The 14006-nt window shown below is 37.7% G+C and overlaps 3 protein-coding genes and 1 long non-coding RNA gene across 4 annotated transcripts; 3 read left to right on the top strand and 1 right to left on the bottom strand.

Annotated features, from left to right (window-relative positions):
- Nucleotides 1–120: 120 nt before the first annotated feature.
- Nucleotides 121–13825, bottom strand: LOC105274643. Its single transcript, XM_026973554.1, has 14 exons — nt 13484–13825; nt 12860–13040; nt 12052–12708; nt 10566–11921; nt 8438–8584; nt 7788–8376; nt 7423–7670; nt 6666–7199; nt 5414–6595; nt 4250–4753; nt 3697–4061; nt 1035–2635; nt 609–862; nt 121–505 (listed from the first exon to the last, which is right to left on the bottom strand). Exons 1-14 carry the CDS (start codon nt 13633–13635, stop codon nt 338–340), a joined length of 7938 nt encoding a protein of 2645 aa, XP_026829355.1. The 5' UTR covers nt 13636–13825; the 3' UTR covers nt 121–337.
- LOC105274642 lies at nt 2575–3656 on the top strand. Its single transcript, XR_893106.3, has 2 exons — nt 2575–2664; nt 2984–3656. It is a non-coding gene; the product is annotated as an uncharacterized LOC105274642 (long non-coding RNA).
- Nucleotides 8592–9504, top strand: LOC113562887. The gene has a single exon (XM_026973569.1). It carries the CDS (start codon nt 8807–8809, stop codon nt 9110–9112), a length of 306 nt encoding a protein of 101 aa, XP_026829370.1. The 5' UTR covers nt 8592–8806; the 3' UTR covers nt 9113–9504.
- On the top strand, nt 9461–10521 carry LOC113562888. Its single transcript, XM_026973570.1, has 2 exons — nt 9461–10084; nt 10176–10521. The coding sequence occupies exons 1-2, from the start codon at nt 9520–9522 to the stop codon at nt 10376–10378; spliced, it is 768 nt and encodes a 255-aa protein (XP_026829371.1). The 5' UTR covers nt 9461–9519; the 3' UTR covers nt 10379–10521.
- Nucleotides 13826–14006: the final 181 nt, after the last annotated feature.

The following is a 14006-nucleotide window of genomic DNA, read 5'->3' as shown; positions in this document are numbered from 1 at the left end:
ATTTGCAGCATTTGGATCCCCAAGTTTGTCATATATGTTGGACACTTACTAAATCATTTGTAGATAGTCAAAAATCTCTACGATAAAATTTTTTGTAAAAAAGTTTAGGTTTGTTTTTTCTTGAAGAAAATATTTTAGTATATTTACACAAACTTGCTGTGAGAGTACAAAAAATTTATACTTATATATATATATCACAATATATGTATAATAATAAATACGTTCCTTTACATATTATTTCTAAAATATTTTAACAATAACTTATTTATTCCAGTAATTACATTGTCTCATTCTTAGTCTTTTTCCAATCAAACGGGCCCAATAGGGCCTCGAAAGCCTATTCTTTCGATTCTTGTTGCAGCCATTTTAAGCATATCGCTTTGATTGCACTTTGTCCAAGTCTATCCGATTCTTTTAAGATTCTCCTGATATCTTGCGCTCTAGAATGCTTGACAGCAAGCAAGTACGCAGCTTTCAGCTGTTTGCTTTCAATATACGCGTTTATCTGAAAGTAAGTGTCGTGAGTATACAATAGCGATACATCGAAAGAAGCGCTTTTTATAAGTCATAAAAATATCAATCATGAATATAGTCGAAGTAAATCCTACCCTAAGTTCTGTATCAGTTATTAATCTGACCAGAGCATCTGTATGATTTTTAAGCACTGGATTTTGCTCATTGTACGAACGGCTCAACAATAATTTCACGCAGTGCGTTAAAACGTAATCGGAAATAACGTGAGCGTTGGGTGTTCCAGAGCTGCGACAGCATTTGATTAATTGCTCGATCGCGGCTACATTATTTTTCAGGGCCAACACATGACCGGCCAAAGAATACACTTTCTGTTGCGGAAGATTATAATCTGTAAAAACATAATAGTAAAAGCATTTATTTAATTAATTAATTAATTAAATTATGGCAGCAAATATTGATAATAAAAATTTCTTCGTATGTAATCATTCTATTTGGCTAATTTGACGTTTTATATGTATGCGCACGGAATGAACTGTCTGACATATTATATTATTACGAACCTTGCATTATTCTGAAAGCTATGCCGAATCCTTCCTCAATGTCACGGCCACATAATATAGCTAGAACAGCCAAGTGCACCTTCTGCTGTTGATTGCCAAATAAAGTAGGCAATTGAGGTGTCTGGGAATTATCTTTATCGATATCTGGAAAGAGATTTAAAAATTCAACCGTTGCTCTCTCTTCTCTCTCGCAGTTGGCCAAGAATTTCGCGATCTCCGTCTGTCTGCATATAGTATTTATGTGCCTATCTATTTCCAATGGCTCCATCTCCATCGCCAACAGGTTCTGACCATTATGAACGGAACTCGTGCTCTTCCTTCGTTTGCTCAAGCTCTCGATCTGCAATTCCGACTCCAAATGCTTCTGGGCGTCCTCTAATAGATGCACCCTGTTGTGCAGATCCGAGTACGTGCTCGCTTCGTTGGTGTAAAAACGAATGCACGTCATCGACGCCCTCACGCAATCCTTCATAAACAGCTGTATTTGATACAAAATATGCCAGTATTGTTTCCTTTCCATGAAGTGACAGATAAACAGCAGATACTTCCTCCAAACGAGCAAGGTAGGATCTCTCGTCCTCATTGCGTCGTGAAGTCTCTCGACATCGCCGTTCCTCAAACAGGGCAGGTAAACCCCGTTGAGAAAGAAATCACGCTCCAAATCGTTTTCCAAAATGTATATCAGACACTTGTCGAACTCCTTGTATCGCAAAAAGAATTGCAGTATAGAACCGTAGCTTCCATACGTCAAGAGATAATACAGACTCTCCTGATAGTAAATCGTTTGATTAGCGGGAATCAGATGCTTCACGCTAAATTGGTTTTGACTGACGGATTTCAGGCTGTTGAGCGTCTGCAAGATTTCCTGTGCCGCGTCAGACTTGGAGTGAGACGGATGCTGCACCCGAGATCGGTGTACACTCAAGGTATCCAATATCTGCAAGATATCGGTCAACAACGGTGGATCTTTTAGCGGTCGGCATTTGGAGTACTCGTTTCTCTTCGAGTGACTACCGCTCTCGCTCGCTCTTTCTTCCTCATCCGGTATTTTGTTTCTCCTCGATACGGACGTCGGCGTATCGAGCAGCTCCTTCCTGTCCCTCTCGGTGGATTCCTTGGGATAAGACAGCACCACCCAATCGTCGAGATCTTCGTGCAGAATTTTGTCGAGGCAATGGTGGAACTTCTCTTTCGCCTGATCGAAGTGGCCCACCTTGAGGCAAGCCTTTCCCCACGCGGCCCATACGCCCTGCGTGTCTAATCCCGCTTTTGTACTCACGTCCAACGCTAAAGTCCATTGTTCCTTCTCGGTGAGGAGATCGCGAAGCTTCCTCAACGTGTGCTCGTCCAGATCGTCCGTCGGTATAAGAGCAAGACAATCGGACTGTACTAGAATCGCGATGAGATCCACTTGCGAAAGAAATCGATCGCAGTGCGCGAGACCGGTGTTGAAGCCGAGCTTCGCGCACTTCACCTTAGCCGCAATCAGTAAAGAGCGTATCATTTTGATGATAACCGCATGATCGATCTCGGGATTTATCTTGCCGCCGCTAACAGGCTGAAGCAACTGTTTCATCTCGTCACAACGGTCCAACAGGAAGCTGAAATAAATCATTACTTTACTCTTCTAGTAGGTTTTACAGATCAGTTAAATGGTGCAAGCGTTATTGTTGAAATTTTGTTTTTCTCTATTTTGCGCCCGTAATTTTTTGGTGTATGGAGCAAGAAAAATACTGCGTGATCAGGTGATCAGGAATCAGATTCGGAAAGCTTTTCACTTGAGCCACAGCTGACTATTTTTATCTGTTAAACTATTCGAATTTTATGCATTGACATTTCCTTTCTTTTGCTTGTTTATATAATCTAATTTATCTAATTATATATAACTATGTATGTATATCGCTCATTTGCTGCAACAATGACATAACTCAAAACTTGTGATTTTTCAGGAGGCACGATTTAAAGTTTTGAATTGTTATAACTTTGTACGAGAATTTTAAAATACCATATTGGCATAATTGAATAAAGTAACGTAACATAGTAGAAAGAAACAATTATTATACAATCGGCGGTGATTCGGTAAGTCTGGGACACCCTGTATTACTCCCTACTGTAGATTCTCCCTACAACTCTTCAAAACAACTTCATGTTATGAAGCGAAGCGTGGCACAGTAGATAGCGCACAAGCCTACAAAGCCGAAGGTCCCGGGTTCGATTCCCGATGGAGCCGAAAAATTCTGTACGCTCGCTCTCCTCTCGGAAGGCAATGGCAAACCACCGAGAGTATTCTTGCCTAGAGGACTTTTCTAAGCCGCCCTGTTAAGGGCAATAGGACTGATATATCGTCGGCCTAATTAGAAAACCTTCCAACTCCAATTCTTGACAAAATTGAGATGTTTATAGTAAGATTCATAGTTCTTAAGATTCTCACGAAGGTTTTCAGTTTTTTGGCTATAAAATTGTAATTTTGTGAATTAAGTTTTTTTAATTAGGTCAACGATATGTAATTGACGTTGTTTATTATTTATTATGATTATTGTATTTAATTGCCTTGTAATAAAGCTGCGTTACGCAAATTAGTCAATTTTCACTCATGTAACAATGAAAGAGATTATTAAAAAATTCGTAAAAACAGATTGAAAAAATCTCAGGATTACTATACCTGGTGTACATTTTGTGATCGGAGTGCAAATTCAGAATAGCAAGGCACAGTGAGATATTTGGCGCGTACTCGAAGGAAAACTCTTCTCTTATCGTACGATTGTGCCTTTCGTCTTTCGTCAATCGCCAGTAATCGAACGCTTCACTGCTGGACACTGATGGCACATCTTGCGCTGCGCGCATTTGCAATACCGTTTGACGCTTGCAATCATCGCACACGCGTACGAGCACGGAACTGGGATAACCAGCGACCTGCATGCGATGCTGAGAGCACATGGCGCAAACGACGCGGCCGCATCGCCGACAGTGGTGTCGTCTGTTAAACATCGAGAATATCACGGCTTTGCAGCAACTGCATTCTCTTGCCTGTCGGACAAACGATTTTAAATGTAGCAACTATGAAGAAAAGAGAGAAGAAAGTATTTATATTTTTTATAACATTATGAAAGCAACGAAATTTGACTGAAAAAGATATCTGTTTGTTGTTGATATTTCTCAATCAAATTTACTTGCTTTCACATGAAATGATTATTAAATAATTATTCTCGAATTACTCTATCGTTTGGTATCCATTCCTCTTTAGCGGGCACATTAGCTGGCATGATGAATTCGTTATTTTCCGTATCGGGATTAGATTGCAGAACACCTTTGGCTTTACTTTCATCACGTTGAAACGATACGCGAAAGTCGAGCGATTTTTTCGCATAAAATCTGATAATTTTGTCGAAATTCTCGATGCCCACATCGGGATGTTGTAAACGTTCGTGTAACGTGCTTAGAATTTTTTGAATATTCTCAAATTTACAATTCATTAATAATTGTTCCAACATTAACATTGGCTCCTTTATCAAATGAATATACAGTGCTCTATCGTTGTCCTTCAGTATCTTCAAAATTTCTAATCCCACCAAAGTTTTTCGGTACTTGGATTGCTCTACCGGTCTGCAGCGTTCCAATAAGTACTCGGCAACAAATTGCAATGCACTAGTGGATTCTAATTTTTTGAGCACTCCTTTGCAGATCTTCAGTGACTGACTCAACGGTAACGTTTGGAGAAACTGAAATATTCATTATTAGACTGATGATAAGTAAAATGAGATTTCCGATTATTATATGTATATGTATAGGGTAACTTAGGGTATGATGGCCATAGTTTTTTTAAATGCAAAAAACATACATTTATTTCTGTTATTTTTTAATGGCGTTTGGCATATTATTTCACTAAAGCTTAAAGTACGTAATACTAATGAAATTAAAGAGAAAATAATTACTAGAAATTTTATATTATCAAAATATTATAACATAAGCATTGGCCATCTTACCTGACTTTTAGGGAAACGATGGCCATACATATAATTTTACATATTTAATCTTATTTTGACAATATTTATTTGACAAATACCTTTATTATGTATCTAATGTTGATTACGGCAGCTTAACTATAATTTATTTCACATTACAGCAACTTTTACTAGACACATGAAAAACTATGCAGGTAATCGAAAATTAAAATGTTAGATATTATTCATAATATTGTTATTTCGATTAGTGTACGTATGTTAACTACTGTAAATATTAATTATCGTTGAGATTAAGTACAAAAATTGCACTATTTAACAATTATTGTAAAAATTACAGCCTATGGCCATCATACTCTAAGTTACCCTACGTTGTCACATAATTGCAATTGCAATCTTTATGACAAAGTTATTACGCACCTTTAACGCCTGCTTAAAATCTTGCTGCTTGTTCCTCAAAAGACCGATCAGAAAATCCTGTATCAGAGAAGGTTGTATTTCCAACGAGAACGCCTGACACTCCAGCCATTCAAGACACAACTCGAACTGATCCACGTTGATCAAGTGCCTGATGATCTGGAAGGGATCGATCTTCTCCGTGCAGTACGCGACGTCGTACCACGTGCTGTTCCATTTGTTCGCGCAATACGGAATCATTTTGTGAAAAATCGTTATCCTGCACAGGATGCAGTTCATCCGATGCTTGCAGTGCGCCGGCAACTTGTGACTGTGCTCGTGCTGCAGCGTATGAAGTAACGCGTGCTCGCACACGTTCATCGGCCACCTGTTGACGTTGTGCAGTATCGTCTGCGTCAGCACGTGTATATCTTTGATTTGATACAAGTACTGCAGCATGTTCGGGACAGAGAGAGCGTCTAGATTAGACAGCTTGTGACTTAGGATCAGATCCTTGAAGCGCTGCAGCTCCGTGTCACATTTCATCATGTTGTCGGGCAGAGCGTTCAAAATTTCCAAGTGGCTCGGCCAGTTACAATGTTCCCTCTTAAGCTCGAAGTAATGCCACAATTCCTGAGTGGTAACGCCGTCCTGAATGGCGGCGAGAGTTTGATTGTCGTTAAATAGCAGTTTCAACTTGTCGATCCACGGGGAATTCAAAAGATTGTCGAGGCACGCGACGCGTTCAATATTGTCGCAACTATTTTCCAGAATAGTCGGGTTCTCGTTGTGCATCCTCTGGATGAGATACGACAGAAGCCAGCAATGATTGGTCAAGTACTGCAGTAACGTCGGTCTTAGCGCTCGGGTTTGCCAAAGTGAAAGGGTTTGCGTGGTGCTCGTGACGCTTCCGACACTAGGTGCATCGTGTTCGGAATATTTCAATATCACTTCATACGTGTAATCGGACGTAACGTACACCACGTCTGCATCTTCGTTCAATATCTCGCGTGCATCCGTTGGAAGGGAATTCCCGTCGGTTTGCGACGACGCATTCAGATACTGCCGTATAAGATCGGGTAGGCCGATTCTCCGTCTTGTCGCGCTATCCATGGATTCATCATCGAGCGATGTCGATTTGTAGTAAGAGATATAATCGCGCATCGCGTCGTTCAAGCTCTCGCTTAACGTCTGTGTCTCGTACACCTACAATGTTGAGCACATTGAGCACATGTCCGTCTGCCTAGAGAATAATTTTAAACGAGCGTTAGCTTACGCGAATCTCAGGCGTGCCGTAAAACTCGTTAGCCATGGTGAAGATGACTTTTGGATTCTGTATGAGGTCTAAGTCCTGCCACGCCAATTCGTTCAGCTCCTCGACTCGCGTGAAGAACTTGTAGTCGTTCGCGAGCTCGCCCAACAACTTCGATCTGAGAGCAGCGAGTGTGACCAGGCCCAGATCACCGATCACGTAACCGATCGACATCAGAGAGATCGTGTGTCGTAAACTGTCGAGAGGTGGGTCGTTCGACCATACGACCAAACTCGCGTGGAGGAACATAATGTTCCAGACGTTCAGGAAGAACGTCAGTGTTTCGTCTCCTACGGACAGTTCGCTGAGATCGAGAACAGCAAGATTTGATGTTTTACTCAGGACCGTTCGCACGTCTTTGTGACTAGAAACATTCCTCAAGTACGAGTAATTCAGACGACACCGTCCCGAGTTTACGTCATGCAGAACCTGCAGGAGTTCCGACAGTATCTCCGAAACGCATTGGTTTGGCTTTTTAATCGTAACATTTTTTACACCCTGCAAATTTTGCAGTTTACATTATATCATCAGTCATTAGTAACAAATTATTCAATTATATTATTTAATAATATAATTATTTATATTATTAATATAAATAATAATAATAAATATAAATATAATATTAATTAAAAAATAAAATAATTAAATATAATATAAATATTTAATAATAATAATTAAAAGAAATTGATTTATTTTATTCTTGTAATCAATGGATTCTTACCGATTCATCTCTATTCTGATTGAGTACGATGCATCCAGGAGACTTGATATTGTTGCAGTTCGTTCCGTTATAATAAGAGATATTTGGGCATGCATTTACGAGAATACTGTAAATTAAATTCACTTGCAAACTAGAAGCGATCGCTTCCAGTTTTTCTGGCTCCGTATTCAGATCGAATATTTGATATCCGAAATAACGATGCAATGGCGTTTTTAACAAATCAGATATTGTCTGTACATTGGCATCGTCTGGAAAAGCAATAACAAATTGATCAAGATTTAATTTCTCGGTATACTTTATTTGCTGATTAATTGGTTTAACGATTGAACTAATGACAAATTTAAAAGAGGGACAAGTAAACTTACTGTTCGTATCTGGAATAATAGTGCAGAGAAGTTGTAAATGGAAATAAATGTTTTGAAAATACTTTTGATCGCTAGTAAAAATATCAGATATACTTTTTATGCTTTTCAATTTTAGGACATAATTATTGTCGCAAGTTTGTACCTTGGTAATTCCCACTTTCTCAACATTGCTAAACATGCGATAATTATTTTCGAAATTGTTCCAAATAGTATTGCTCTCTCTCCATTCTTTTATGGACAACGGGATTCTAGCATCACAGAGTATATTTTTCACGGACGTATTATTTCTGCTCTCGTAAAACAATTGATAGATTTTTAGAAAGAAGCTCGCGTATTCCGTGTTATCAAGTGTTTTGCACAATTTCAAATACTTTATGGCGACATTGCAAAGATTATCCGAGATCTGATACGTTTGGCCAGTAGTTAGGCTTAAGTCGAGCGCGCTAAGAGTTAGTGTTTCGTTGTTATTTAGGATATCCGTAAGCGTGTTTGACATCCGTAAATGCGTTTCCTGAGATGCGAGAAATGTCTCGAGTTGGTTGGTGTGCCTAGAAGATTGCATGCCTTCTTGCGCAACCAATCTTATATTCTGCAAACATATTGCATTTATGTATCTTCCCAAGATTATCAGGTAAATCGCGGGATCTTACCTCTAACGTGGAAGTCCTCGAGCTTTCTTTAGATAAATCTGTTTGTTCTGAGGTATGAAGGTAACTAAATGTATTCTGCTTAAATGCATGAAATGCTTCTGAGAATCGAACTTCGCCGTCTAATTGTGTATTTTCCATATGGAACATCTAGGAAACAGAACATATTTGCGAATGATATTTTACGACGGAAAAGTAATCAGAAAAATTAGAAAAATTATAATGTTACATCAAAACGCAATTACGTTTATAATCCAGATTTGTATACTACAAATATTTTCTCATACGGTTACGTATACATGGAGTAAATTTTGCGTACTAAAATTATGATAATTATAGACTGTTGTTCAATTATAATTATAGAGTGAAGACATGAAAGTTTTTGAAATCGTATTGAATGATATGAATTACGACGAGCAGAGTGAAAATGAAATGATTCGGCCAGCGGATCTTAGAGATTTGAAACTTGTCGCGGAAGATGAGGACAGATATAAACCATTACATTCTCATGTAAAATATTACAATGAACAAAACAAGGAAAATAAAAAACAATTCCCCAATGCATTTCCGTATTTACGACCACGTGTGGAAGAAATATTTAATTCGGAACAAGAGGATAAACCATTTATTGCTGGTTTTAAACATGAATTGGACAAAGTAAGTGTCACAATCGCTTAAAAGTTTCTTTCCCTTAACATTATTAAATCTAGAGTTTTCAATTAGTACTTTTTGAAGAGCGCAAAGGAGACGACGACTACCCATGAAATCAAATCAATGAAAACAATAAGTGACGAAAAGACAACAGATCGAATTAGAACAGATTTTGATAAAAGAAATATGAGAAAAATAAAAAGATTACAGAATTATCGAAATGGTAGAATATAAAAACATTATTACAGAAATACGCAATATTAACATGTACAATAAATCATATATCATCGTTGATAAAAATACATGTTAATCAATAAAGGAAAAAGTATAAAGAATATCTTTTCACTGTCACATAAATAGATAAAGGTACAAAAATCATTAGAGTAAAGCGCGAAGAGGCAGAATACCATTATGAGACGACATTGGACGAGGAGATGGATTTTTTTCAAGTGATAAGAGGCAAAAACGTGACAAACAGTAACACAGAAATAGCGGAATACACTGCGAAACCGCAATTGACGCGCGTGCAGTATGACACCATGTATAAATACGGTCAAAATATCACAACTCGATATGACGATGCGGCAAACGACATTCCGAGGAATCAGTCTTTAATTTCGCAGAAACGATACACTTTCGCAGATACCGAGAGTCCGGACGAGGAACCGTACGATTACGAGAAATTCAAAATGGAATATGACCAACAGCTCGAATACAACATAAAATACGGGAAAGTGTTTAATTATACTGAGAAGGAAGAATTGAAAGAGTCGCCGAAGGAAGCGTTAAAAAGAATAATCGATTTGAAACGACCTAAGAACTGTACGAAGGAGGAGCTAGGTCACTTTGGAATCAAAGCAATAAAATGTCTTATATACGATTATCAACGTACAAGAAACGTCGCGGCTGTGAGGAAGGTCCTTTTCAGGACATGGCTAGTTGTTAGGATTTGGTTGTTAATTTACGTTTGCCTGGCAATTCCTTTTTGGTGCCACAGAGGTAATTTTATCAATTTTGTAGCTTATTGTTTCTCTTGAAAATATTATAAACAGATTATTGTTATGACCAATATACTATGTGTACCTCACAGGATGGTGCTGCTGTTGTTTCCGTTGTAAATTTTGCTTTCCGCGGAAAAGGATTTTATTTGCCAAGCGTTATTACACGCTGAATCCACCCGGCACTTTTGTCAAGAGTTTAAAAAAGCCGAGAGAAGACATTGTTGAATACAAAACTACAGAATACGAATACAATGCACACGAGGTATTCGAAGCTGCGATAAGAAATATATAAATATTGATAATTGACCCCAGAATTACTTTTGCAGCTTTGTCCGATTTTATTTATACCGTTAATGCATGTAAAAGCGCTACTAAACTACTTACTCAATTTAGTTTTCTAGTTTATATGAACTGAAAGCGTGACAGTTAAATATATATATATATATATATATATATATCATTATACAAAGTAACGTTACCTCAATTATTTCATGTGCCTTCTGAAGATCACTCCTCCATAAGCAATACAAGATCAAGCTCTCTTTCGAAGCCAGCATTAAATTTATTATACATGATCTGTCCTTCGTTGTTAAATCAACCATTTCCGCAGTGCCTCTGGAACGTTTCCTGCGTTTAACATTGCCGCCGAGTAAGCCGGATTCTGAGCTACTGTCAGATTTAATTTTCGTTTCGTCCGAAGTGCTGTCTCCCTGATAAAAGAACGTGTCTTTCTTGATGCGGTGCGGAAAGTTCGGTCTCTGGGAGATCACCGATTCTGATTTAGCCGCGACGGAAGTATTTGCTTCCTCTTCTGGAATACCGACGTTCTCGATAAAATCAAGCCTCATATAAAATTTGAATCTCCATCTGGCGTGCGTCAGTGCCGACGTGAGGATCGACATGTTCTCGTGAAGGTTTTCAATCCTTTCACGTAACTCGGACGCTTGCAAATGAGCATCGATATCTCGTGTCGTAACTAAAGTGCACTCCCACAAGTAATGCAGCATGTCCCTTACGGCATATTTATTAGCTATGAAGCCCGACTTCTCGTACTCTAACGACTTGGCAACGTCCGCCTCCTCGAGTGAAATGTTACAATAATCATCTTTGGCATTCGCATCTCTAACGTTAAAATCTTCGTAACGCAGGAACAATAGCGAAAATATATTCTCTATGATTTCTATCCTCAGCAGCAGCGGGAGTAAGGAGGATAAGTGTGACACCATGTCAGTAAAATATTTAGTGATCTGCTTGTGTTCCTTGTTGTAAAACTCACATAATAAAATAGCTTTCAAAGCGCTTTCTATGCAACAATACGCCCGAAAGATTTCCGACTGCGAAATAGATTCTTTCAGTAAATGTTGAATGGCATTGTGATCCTGATCGTAGATGTTCGTCGTCGCTTTCAAGACGGAGAGTACATTGCGTTCTGATAACAGCGACAGAATTCGTTTCACAGACACTGCCTGTTCCTCAATTAAATCAGACTGCAAACTTTTCGATTCTCTTGTGTTCGATCTCGTTCTCGTAAAGTATCTTTTCTTCCAATGCAAGATATATTCTGTCACTTTAATATGATCCCTTAAAAGTATGTACGTTTGATTTAAATCGTAGTCACCGTGTAAATCGAGATAGCACTTCTCCAGTAGGAATTTAATAGATTCACAGACGAGAATGTCACTTTCGCAGTTTTCAAGGGAATCAATCTCTTCCTGTGGGCAGCTGTTTAATATTTTGAACAGCAAAACTGGATATAATCTCCTCAACAAGTCGCACGATAACAATAATTCGACTTCGCTGTATTTACCGTTCCTAATTAAGATATAACATATATCCTGCAACATATAAATTTAACATTTAATCCTTAATGAGGGATATTATTAATTTAAATATTAAATGTACAATCTACATTTGACTTGTTAATTGTCAATCGATTAAAGTTATAACAAGGATAAAAATACTCACGAGAATATCATTTAACCAGTGTAATCGCCTTACAGTGATTCTTTTGAGTAATTCTCGTTCGCACAAAAATATTTCAGAATTTTCTGTTAATCTGCATATACTTTCATTGATTTTATACGCCGCGAGCAAGCAAGTAGCGCTTTCGGAGCACGCGTGCGTCTCGCTCCAAAGCGACTTCCATTCGGTAAATAGTTTGTTATTTTTGCTCGAACACAATGCAAGCTCGATATCTTTAACGTGATGCGCCTTCGAGAGTGCAGGATAAATTGTTTTTAGAAACTTGATCTCCACATCTGCATCTAGATTCATTTTTGACAAAAGACACAGGGTGGTTCGTAATGAATTTCTATGAACGGCAGAATCAGCCTCCGGGGAGTGAGACTCAAATACTTCGTGATGACTTGAGTACCAACTTTTTTTCAGCGGAATGTGTTCTAGGTAAAATTTCAATGTAGAAAAGTAAATATCTTGTAAGTCAATAACGATATTACACGTGTTCGAGACTGTGGATGTCAATTTGTTTACGATCCAACATGCTACTTCTGAACGAGTGTGCAGACTTTCTTTTAGGAATGTAACAGTCTGTTGAGATATAGTGTTTAAAGTCTTTTTTGTACCGTGCTCTATACTTGTATTCTGAAGAAATGTTAGCAATTCCTGAAAAATAGAATTCTGATTTAGGTAACAAATTAAAAATATATATTGTTCTTTCTCTCTCTCCCTCTCTCTCTTGTAAAAATAAAAAGTATAGTAGTTAAATATATAATAAACTAAACATACTGTACAATATGCATGTTATGAAAGATACCTTGTTCAGATGATCTGGTACATTCCCACATAATTCCATGGCATTTCTCATTTGTATGTAATTGAGTTGTGTTTGAATATTGCGTCTTATATTACAATCAATATTGGATGACTTGTTGTCCATGAGTTTCCACAGCAATGTATAGGCGATCCATTGGTATTGCTTTTCATTTGGAGAATCTCTATGAAAGTACATCATGAAACATAAAAATAAACATCATATATCGTGCGTGTACACACACATACATACAAAAGATATTCCAAACTATCGGTAATAATCTTAAAGATTCTATGGGACATTCTAAGAAACAATTTCCAACATGAAAATGTCGGAGCTATAATAGTTTTTAAATGAGAAGTGATCTTTTTTTGTAGCATATTTAACTAACTTTAACTAACATATTTTTTAACACTGTGATGTAACATTTCATTTTAAAAAACAAAGAGGATCTGCGAACATTCGAAACCTCTCCATTTATAAAAGAAATACATACATGAAGGAATAACCTCCTTGAAATCATGCAATTTTTGTATGTAACAAATTTTCAACTGATAATTTATAAATTATTTCAGATGTGTATCTGTATAATATAACCTATGTAATTAGCAGGAAACCTTCACTTACATCAAGCTCTCCACCACAGCTTCCAATTCTGCTAAATCAATGTAACAATTGTGATGAAATTCTTTCAAAAAGCTACTGTCACTATTTGTCTGAAAAATATTCAGAGATGTATACCACAACCGGGATGAAATGCACTTATTTAATTGCAGCATTTCTGTTTGTTTTGATATTATCTTCTCTCTTGACTCTCTTGAGGAGTTTCGCGTGACATACGAAGGTTATTGCACCATTCTATCTGTTTTCTTTGTATCCTTGCCTGGATATCGGTCTTTAGGAACGTTCATAGCACTCGTTATTGTGCTAATGTTTATAAAATACGGAACGATACGGAAGAGAAGATATTTAAATATTTAGATATTTATAAGGGTGCCGTCACATGGAGCGTAACTTGCGTAAGCGTAATATGCGTTGTCCAATCACATTGTTTCATTTGGATATCAGCTTCTGCAGGCAAAGATTTGATTGGTCGACGCAAGTTACGTTTACGCAAGTTACGCTCCATGGGACGGCACCCTAAAGGCAA

This window comes from Ooceraea biroi, chromosome 11, assembly GCF_003672135.1.
Source record: "Ooceraea biroi isolate clonal line C1 chromosome 11, Obir_v5.4, whole genome shotgun sequence".
Lineage (NCBI taxonomy): Eukaryota > Metazoa > Arthropoda > Insecta > Hymenoptera > Formicidae > Ooceraea > Ooceraea biroi.
This window is presented reverse-complemented; position numbering and strand designations above follow the sequence as displayed.

What these genes read in the sequence shown, in the direction of transcription:
- LOC113562887 (XM_026973569.1), top strand. Translation starts at nt 8,807, where the DNA reads ATGAAAGTTTTTGAAATCGTATTGAATGATATGAATTACGACGAGCAG.
- LOC113562888 (XM_026973570.1), top strand. Translation starts at nt 9,520, where the DNA reads ATGGATTTTTTTCAAGTGATAAGAGGCAAAAACGTGACAAACAGTAAC. An exon ending in TCCTTTTTGGTGCCACAGAG is followed by an intron (nt 10,085 to 10,175) that starts GTAATTTTATCA and finishes TGTACCTCACAG; the next exon opens with GATGGTGCTGCTGTTGTTTC.
- LOC105274643 (XM_026973554.1), bottom strand. Translation starts at nt 13,635, where the DNA reads ATGCTGCAATTAAATAAGTGCATTTCATCCCGGTTGTGGTATACATCT. An exon ending in GCTGTGGTGGAGAGCTTGAT is followed by an intron (nt 13,041 to 13,483) that starts GTAAGTGAAGGT and finishes GTACTTTCATAG; the next exon opens with AGATTCTCCAAATGAAAAGC. An exon ending in CGAGGACTTCCACGTTAGAG is followed by an intron (nt 8,377 to 8,437) that starts GTAAGATCCCGC and finishes ATATGTTTGCAG; the next exon opens with AATATAAGATTGGTTGCGCA.